Source organism: Medicago sativa, chromosome 2 (assembly GCF_051527215.1).
Source record: "Medicago sativa cultivar Bolivia chromosome 2, Bolivia_mono, whole genome shotgun sequence".
Taxonomy (NCBI): Eukaryota; Viridiplantae; Streptophyta; class Magnoliopsida; order Fabales; family Fabaceae; genus Medicago; species Medicago sativa.
Window position 1 is genome coordinate 6,919,394 of NC_140750.1, and position 9,458 is coordinate 6,928,851.

Below are 9,458 nucleotides of genomic sequence, written 5' to 3' on the forward strand. Positions count from 1 at the left end.
GAAACTCTCCTGCATCACTTCTTATAGTTAAAAAATTATAGAATTTTTTTTAGAGGGATAAACCTTATTATTTTGAGTGGTGATAGGAAAACCACCTTAGGTGGCATATCATCTTATACACCTTCCAACATTTCAAAAAATATATTCCCTCCGTTTTAAAATGAGTGTCGTTCTAGCCAATTACACACAGATTAAAGAATTGAATGAAATAATCATTAAACATAACACTTCTACTAAGAGCAGTGTTATTTTTACATCCCAAAAGCTATAACTTATTCCACACCGTATACTCCCAAGACACAATTCAAGCTTGCACGCATTCCAAAGTAAAACAAAATGATTAAAAAATTCAACATATACTACCTAACCGTATCAAATTACGGTGTGAACAACCAAAAGGGTTGTTCATTTATCATTCCTGTTTTACTAAACCGTCCATACTTTATAAGAAAAAAACAAATTTAAAGTTACATTGAAAATTGTGTGAGAGAAAAGTTGGAGTATTTATTGAGGGTAAAGTTGAAAAAAAAAATTTAAGTTGTATTGGAAATGTAAAATGACATTCATTTTGAAACAATTTTTTTGGTTAAAGTGACACTCATATTGAAACGGATGGAGTATAAAATACTCTTAAAAAGTTCCAGCTAAAAAAACATATATTGCAGATTTCATTTCTCTCTCATCTCTCTCACTTCTCTCTATCTCACCACCACAACCTCCACCCTCCTTATCCACCACCACTCCCAGGGGCGGAGGCTTATATGGGCTGAGGTGGGCCACGGTCCACCCCCCAAAAAAAACAAAAAATTTTCTTATAGGGAAATTACAAAAATACCCTCAGATTATATTATTATTTCCAAGTGGCCCACCCAACATTCCCAGCCTTTTCCCTTTCCTCTGTTACGTTAGACACAACTTCTCCCTCTTTGAAAATGCGACCTAACTACAAACCCATAACCTTCAACCCTAATCAAAGTGTCACAGCCGATTGTCATCGATTTCCGGCCGCGCGAGAGATCTTTTTCAACAATTAACGAAGATTATCAAGACTAGGTTGAGAAACAAGATGAGAAGTGGGTTTCTAAATGATAGCATGACGGTTTATATCGAAAGTGAAATTAGTGCAAGTATTAGTTCTAAGTTAGTTATTGATGATTTCAAGTTAGTTGGATCGTGTAACGACTTATTTTAATTTTCTAAGGTATGTAGTTTATTTTTTTGATGAAACTTTGTGCATAGCGTTTATTGCAACCGAAAAATTTATGTTTATATATTATAGTATATTTTGTTGGCCCACCCTCGATATTTTTTCTAGCTCCGCCACTGACCACTCCCTCTTTATTTCTGGTCGCCTACCACCACCTCCGTCACCGGCCACCACCATCACGGTGACCACATATCTCTCTATCTCACCACCACAACCTCCACACCACACTCCTTAACCACCGCCACTCCCTCTTTCTTTCCCGTCGGCCACCACCACCTCCGTCATCGGTGTTATACCCTGATTTTGGACCTAAAAATACTAACTCAAATCTTCTTTTCTTGCATTTCAAGTCATTTGATATGTCTCTGAGCAATTGCATCTTTCTCTGTTTCCTATTTCAATATTACTTGCAAAATTCACGTAAAAGGGCATTTTAGTCATTTCCTATGTTAAAATTTCTTTCAATCTTTTAAAAAAAAATTTTGTTTGAGTCCTTTCAAATAGTTTGAATAAGTCTTCATTTCAATTCTATGTCAAAATCCATTTCAAAAATTGCATTTGAAGTCATTTTGAGTCAGTTTAGCCCCTAGGGGCGTTTTAGTCTTTTCATGTGTTAAAGCTCGGTTTAATCTCTTAAAATTGTCTCTGAGTCTTTTAATTTGTTTGTATAAACTCTTGCTTTAATTCCTTGTTAAAATCCATTTTTAAAATTGCATCCGAGTCATTTTGAGTCGTTTTAGTCCCTAGGGGCATTTTGGTCATTTCACATAAAATTTCTGATTCATTTTAATCTGCTTTGTTGCTTTTAATCGTCTCGCTTTACGTTAATTTTCAATTTACTTTTTCAATTCAATTTTAGTTTTAATTTTCATTTTGGTCCTTGTACTTTTGTTATTTGCATTTTAATCCTTTTTCAAGTTTGTTAGAGTCAAAGTCAAAGTTTGTTACAAGTCCAGTGCCACATGGCATCATATCATTGGTCCAAGCATTCCCACATCACCTATAAAAGTCAAGGTCTTGGTCAAAAAGTGACCAATTTTTTTTCAATCATTCCACAAAAAAATCACAAAAGTTCATAATTATTTTCTCTCTATTTTCCCTCTCTTCTAACAACTTTCTCTCTCCTCTAACTAACTTCCACCATAGCCAAAAGCTTCAACAACCTCCATAACCACCACATCTCCACCATAACCACCTTCAACCACCACCTTCAACCTCCATAACCACCATAACAACCTCCATAATTTCCCCAAAATTCATCACAAACTCACAAATTCCGCCAATTTTCATCGAATCATAAATCCTCACAAATCGTAAACCTCAACGTATCACTATCACCAACACAAGATTCGAAATCTATCACCACACCAATTCAGGTTCGGTTCCTCAATCTCCATCCAATTTCAAATTATCACCACAAACACAATTGTTCATAAACCGTACTCAACCTTCAACCGGTTCCAACACTTTCACGGCGGCGAAATTAAACTCAGCAACTCCGAACAGAAACGCAACTGAACCGGATCGGAATCACGTTACGACAACAATAAAGAGTGTAACGCCCGTCTTAATTATTCGATTATTTAAAAATATATTTATATATATGATTTACGTGATTTTCATGACTGATATGTGTGAATTTTATGATTTATGAAGTTGAATGGGTTATATGATTTATAACTGAATTATGAGGAATATTTTGTTGTGGTGAAGTTGTTATGTTGTTATGACTTATTTTATTATTAAATAAAATAAGATTTGATAAATAAAATAAAAATATTAAAAATTGGGCTGTGTTGTGAGATGAGCAATTAGTAGTGATAAGAGTAATTAGGAGAGATAAATAGACAACAAAAGTTAGAAAACATAATACGTACGTTTTTGGAGAAAAAGGGAGAAAAGTCAGAAAAGAGGAGAACCAGAGGGAGAGCTGCGATTTCATCATAACCAGGTAAGGGTGAGACTAATTTTCAATATTATTAAGGGTATAATTCTATAGGATGAATTTAGCATGATTAGGTTAAGTTTTGGTGAGAATTGAGAATTAGGTTTAGGATCAATTTTGATGAATAAATCAAGAACAGATGTTAGATTGATGCAAAATTAGTATACAGACCTTAGATATGACTTAAGATGATAATTAGATGCTATTGGGTGAAGGAATCATGAATATAGGTGAAAAGTTGTGATTTAATGAAAAATTATGCTAATTGTTAATTGTTGATATGTTATTAATGTTTAAGTTGTTAAATGCATTTTATTGGATTATATGCTTAATGTATTGATTATGAAATCTCACCCCTTCTGCGTATATGTTGCCTCGACCGTGGGTAATGTGCAGGTAATAAAGATTAGAGGCGTTCATGAGTGGACTCTCAGTTGGTGTCTAGGTGCTCTGATACGTAACGGGATGGGGGCTTGCTTTTACTTCTATTCCTTACGTGTCTCTTTTATGAACTAATTTATGAGATTTTTCAATAAGGCCTGCGTGCCAAGACTTTTAAATGTTGAACTATTTTCCGCTGCAATAATTTAAGATTTTTCATGATGTTGAATTTGAAGGATAATTATTATTATCCATTTTATGATTTAATTGAAGTATGTGACATTCCGTTGTGATCAAAATACTCTGATTTTAAATGAAATTTTCATGTTGGGAAAACGGGGTGTTACAATTGGTATCAGAGCAGGTCGGTCCGTCCGGCCAAGTAGTGAGTCAAGTTGTGTCGTTTTAACAGTTAGGATACCCTTATTGTGTTATTCTAATTGTTGTGTGTTGCGCAGTGAAGAAAACTGGAAGCTGCAAATCTTATCTGTTATAAGAGAACTAGAATGGCTGGAAGAAATGATGCTGCGATGGCTGCTGCCTTGGAAGCCGTGGCCCAAGCTATAGGACAACAACCAAATGCTGGTGCTGGTGTTAATGCTGATGTGAGAATGTTGGAGACTTTTCTGAGGAATCATCCTCCTACTTTCAAAGGAAGGTACGACCCTGATGGAGCACAGACGTGGCTCAAGGAGGTTGAAAGAATTTTCAGAGTTATGCAATGTACTGATGATCAGAAGGTGCGTTTTGGTACGCACATGCTATCTGAGGAAGCTGATGACTGGTGGGTTAGTCTTCTACCTAACTTAGAGCAAGATGATACGGTCGTTACTTGGGCTGTGTTTAGGAGGGAGTTCCTAAACAGGTACTTTCCGGAGGATGTTCGCGGGAAGAAAGAGATTGAGTTTCTTGAGTTGAAGCAAGGTGAAATGTTGGTGACTGAGTATGCTGCTAAGTTCGTGGAATTAGCTAAGTTTTATCCACACTACACTGCTGAGACTGCTGAATTTTCTAAGTGTATTAAGTTTGAGAATGGCTTACGTCCTGAGATCAAGCGGGCCATTGGATATCAGCAGATCCGTAATTTTTCCGAGCTGGTGAGCAGTTGCAGAATTTATGAAGAAGATACTATTACCCATTACAAGATCAGGAATGAGCGGAAGAGTAAGAACCAACAAAATCGTTATAAGCCTTACAATGCCCCTGCTGATAAGGATAGTCAAAGGGTGAATGATGAAAGGAAACCGGGAAGGAAAGATACTAATACTGAGGTTGTTTGCTACACATGTGGTGAGAAGGGCCATAAGCGTAATGCTTGTACTGGAGAGGTGAAACGATGCTTTCGTTGTGGTAGAAAGGGACATACTATTATAGAGTGTAAGCATGATGATGTGGTGTGTTTTAATTGCAATGAAGAAGGTCACATGGGTTCACAGTGCAAGAAACCTAAGAAGGCTCAAGCTAGTGGGAAGGTGTTTGCTTTATCTGGTACTCAGACGGAGGGTGAGGATCGTTGATCTGAGGTAAATTTTCGAGGACGAAAATTCTATAAGTTGGGGAGAGTTGTAACGCCCGTCTTAATTATTCGATTATTTAAAAATATATTTATATATATGATTTACGTGATTTTCATGACTGATATGTGTGAATTTTATGATTTATGAAGTTGAATGGGTTATATGATTTATAACTGAATTATGAGGGATATTTTGTTGTGGTGAAGTTGTTATGTTGTTATGACTTATTTTATTATTAAATAAAATAAGATTTGATAAATAAAATAAAAATATTAAAAATTGGGCTGTGTTGTGAGATGAGCAATTAGTAGTGATAAGAGTAATTAGGAGAGATAAATAGACAACAAAAGTTAGAAAACATAATACGTACGTTTTTGGAGAAAAAGGGAGAAAAGTCAGAAAAGAGGAGAACCAGAGGGAGAGCTGCGATTTCATCATAACCAGGTAAGGGTGAGACTAATTTTCAATATTATTAAGGGTATAATTCTATAGGATGAATTTAGCATGATTAGGTTAAGTTTTGGTGAGAATTGAGAATTAGGTTTAGGATCAATTTTGATGAATAAATCAAGAACAGATGTTAGATTGATGCAAAATTAGTATACAGACCTTAGATATGACTTAAGATGATAATTAGATGCTATTGGGTGAAGGAATCATGAATATAGGTGAAAAGTTGTGATTTTTAGGTTTCTGGCCGTACTGACATTCATCGCTCGCACCTGCGAGCAAGAACACTCGCATCTGCGAGCTAGAACCCAGAACTCGCAACTGCGAGCAATGCAACTCGCAACTGCGAGTGACCTGTGAGATCGCAACTGCGAGCAGAATAACTCGCCACTGCGAGTAAATACGTAGGAACCCAGAATGCATACTTTGCTCGCCAGTGCGAGTGAAGTTACTCGCCACTGCGAGCTAAGCTGTTAGTTGCCCAAAATTGTCCCGATGCGATCCTTTCGCACGTGTAGTCTTGAGATGACCTTAGAAGTAAGTTAGAGAGCTGTTTAGGATGCTTTCATAAGCTCCAGAAGTCTGTTATGGTGACTGAAAATTAGAAGTGTTGCTGCATGAATGCTATAATGATGTTTTATGATATTTATATTGATGTAATTAATTCCTTATGTGAATGTTAACACATTCAAGCGTTGTTAATTGCTGTATGTTGCTGCTGTTTTCTGTTGTCGACTGTTAGTGTCTTGAGGTTGCATGAGTCGGTCTATGTTGTTGGAATTTAAGAAGTTGTCCATGATTATGAGTCGTATGAGTTGTACACGTCGTTGTCTAAGTTGTTGGAAGTTGAGTCCATTGCATACTCATATAAGTTGGTTGAGGGCTTGATGCCCTGGAATGCTTAGTCATTCACATGATTGGTGAGGGCTTGATGCCCTGGAGCTTTTGCTCACTATGTTGGGGGCTTGATGCCCTGAAGAGCCTAATTACGCTCATATAAGTTGGTTGGGAGCTTGATGCTCTGTATTGGTACCAAATGCATTTGCATATCAAGAGGTTCATGATGTTTAAGTTGTCAAGATGTTGTCGAGTTGATAGAGTTGCATGGTCAAGGATGAGTTGTGTCGTCAAGTTGAGTGTTAAGCTGATTATGATTTGTGATGAGAATTAGTAATGGTATTGATGATTGTATTTGTTATGTAATGAAAAATTATGCTAATTGTTAATTGTTGATATGTTATTAATGTTTAAGTTGTTAAATGCATTTTATTGGATTATATGCTTAATGTATTGATTATGAAATCTCACCCCTTCTGCGTATATGTTGCCTCGACCGTGGGTAATGTGCAGGTAATAAAGATTAGAGGCGTTCATGAGTGGACTCTCAGTTGGTGTCTAGGTGCTCTGATACGTAACGGGATGGGGGCTTGCTTTTACTTCTATTCCTTACGTGTCTCTTTTATGAACTAATTTATGAGATTTTTCAATAAGGCCTGCGTGCCAAGACTTTTAAATGTTGAACTATTTTCCGCTGCAATAATTTAAGATTTTTCATGATGTTGAATTTGAAGGATAATTATTATTATCCATTTTATGATTTAATTGAAGTATGTGACATTCCGTTGTGATCAAAATACTCTGATTTTAAATGAAATTTTCATGTTGGGAAAACGGGGTGTTACAATTGGTATCAGAGCAGGTCGGTCCGTCCGGCCAAGTAGTGAGTCAAGTTGTGTCGTTTTAACAGTTAGGATACCCTTATTGTGTTATTCTAATTGTTGTGTGTTGCGCAGTGAAGAAAACTGGAAGCTGCAAATCTTATCTGTTATAAGAGAACTAGAATGGCTGGAAGAAATGATGCTGCGATGGCTGCTGCCTTGGAAGCCGTGGCCCAAGCTATAGGACAACAACCAAATGCTGGTGCTGGTGTTAATGCTGATGTGAGAATGTTGGAGACTTTTCTGAGGAATCATCCTCCTACTTTCAAAGGAAGGTACGACCCTGATGGAGCACAGACGTGGCTCAAGGAGGTTGAAAGAATTTTCAGAGTTATGCAATGTACTGATGATCAGAAGGTGCGTTTTGGTACGCACATGCTATCTGAGGAAGCTGATGACTGGTGGGTTAGTCTTCTACCTAACTTAGAGCAAGATGATACGGTCGTTACTTGGGCTGTGTTTAGGAGGGAGTTCCTAAACAGGTACTTTCCGGAGGATGTTCGCGGGAAGAAAGAGATTGAGTTTCTTGAGTTGAAGCAAGGTGAAATGTTGGTGACTGAGTATGCTGCTAAGTTCGTGGAATTAGCTAAGTTTTATCCACACTACACTGCTGAGACTGCTGAATTTTCTAAGTGTATTAAGTTTGAGAATGGCTTACGTCCTGAGATCAAGCGGGCCATTGGATATCAGCAGATCCGTAATTTTTCCGAGCTGGTGAGCAGTTGCAGAATTTATGAAGAAGATACTATTACCCATTACAAGATCAGGAATGAGCGGAAGAGTAAGAACCAACAAAATCGTTATAAGCCTTACAATGCCCCTGCTGATAAGGATAGTCAAAGGGTGAATGATGAAAGGAAACCGGGAAGGAAAGATACTAATACTGAGGTTGTTTGCTACACATGTGGTGAGAAGGGCCATAAGCGTAATGCTTGTACTGGAGAGGTGAAACGATGCTTTCGTTGTGGTAGAAAGGGACATACTATTATAGAGTGTAAGCATGATGATGTGGTGTGTTTTAATTGCAATGAAGAAGGTCACATGGGTTCACAGTGCAAGAAACCTAAGAAGGCTCAAGCTAGTGGGAAGGTGTTTGCTTTATCTGGTACTCAGACGGAGGGTGAGGATCGTTGATCTGAGGTAAATTTTCGAGGACGAAAATTCTATAAGTTGGGGAGAGTTGTAACGCCCGTCTTAATTATTCGATTATTTAAAAATATATTTATATATATGATTTACGTGATTTTCATGACTGATATGTGTGAATTTTATGATTTATGAAGTTGAATGGGTTATATGATTTATAACTGAATTATGAGGGATATTTTGTTGTGGTGAAGTTGTTATGTTGTTATGACTTATTTTATTATTAAATAAAATAAGATTTGATAAATAAAATAAAAATATTAAAAATTGGGCTGTGTTGTGAGATGAGCAATTAGTAGTGATAAGAGTAATTAGGAGAGATAAATAGACAACAAAAGTTAGAAAACATAATACGTACGTTTTTGGAGAAAAAGGGAGAAAAGTCAGAAAAGAGGAGAACCAGAGGGAGAGCTGCGATTTCATCATAACCAGGTAAGGGTGAGACTAATTTTCAATATTATTAAGGGTATAATTCTATAGGATGAATTTAGCATGATTAGGTTAAGTTTTGGTGAGAATTGAGAATTAGGTTTAGGATCAATTTTGATGAATAAATCAAGAACAGATGTTAGATTGATGCAAAATTAGTATACAGACCTTAGATATGACTTAAGATGATAATTAGATGCTATTGGGTGAAGGAATCATGAATATAGGTGAAAAGTTGTGATTTTTAGGTTTCTGGCCGTACTGACATTCATCGCTCGCACCTGCGAGCAAGAACACTCGCATCTGCGAGCTAGAACCCAGAACTCGCAACTGCGAGCAATGCAACTCGCAACTGCGAGTGACCTGTGAGATCGCAACTGCGAGCAGAATAACTCGCCACTGCGAGTAAATACGTAGGAACCCAGAATGCATACTTTGCTCGCCAGTGCGAGTGAAGTTACTCGCCACTGCGAGCTAAGCTGTTAGTTGCCCAAAATTGTCCCGATGCGATCCTTTCGCACGTGTAGTCTTGAGATGACCTTAGAAGTAAGTTAGAGAGCTGTTTAGGATGCTTTCATAAGCTCCAGAAGTCTGTTATGGTGACTGAAAATTAGAAGTGTTGCTGCATGAATGCTATAATGATGTTTTATGATATTTATATTGAT

General features: G+C 37.1%; 2 protein-coding genes across 2 annotated transcripts; both read left to right on the forward strand.

The window, feature by feature from the left end:
* Positions 1–3,425: 3,425 nt before the first annotated feature.
* Positions 3,426–5,168, forward strand: LOC146944043 (uncharacterized). Its single transcript, XM_085742431.1, has one exon. It carries the CDS (start codon positions 4,040–4,042, stop codon positions 5,048–5,050), a length of 1,011 nt encoding a protein of 336 aa, XP_085598557.1. The 5' UTR covers positions 3,426–4,039; the 3' UTR covers positions 5,051–5,168.
* A 16-nt stretch (positions 5,169–5,184) lies between these two features.
* Positions 5,185–8,470, forward strand: LOC146944044 (uncharacterized). Its single transcript, XM_085742430.1, has one exon. It carries the CDS (start codon positions 7,342–7,344, stop codon positions 8,350–8,352), a length of 1,011 nt encoding a protein of 336 aa, XP_085598556.1. The 5' UTR covers positions 5,185–7,341; the 3' UTR covers positions 8,353–8,470.
* Positions 8,471–9,458: the final 988 nt, after the last annotated feature.

Excerpts from the sequence above, each read along its gene's own strand:
- LOC146944043 (XM_085742431.1), top strand. The coding sequence starts at position 4,040 with ATGGCTGGAAGAAATGATGCTGCGATGGCTGCTGCCTTGGAAGCCGTG.
- LOC146944044 (XM_085742430.1), top strand. The coding sequence starts at position 7,342 with ATGGCTGGAAGAAATGATGCTGCGATGGCTGCTGCCTTGGAAGCCGTG.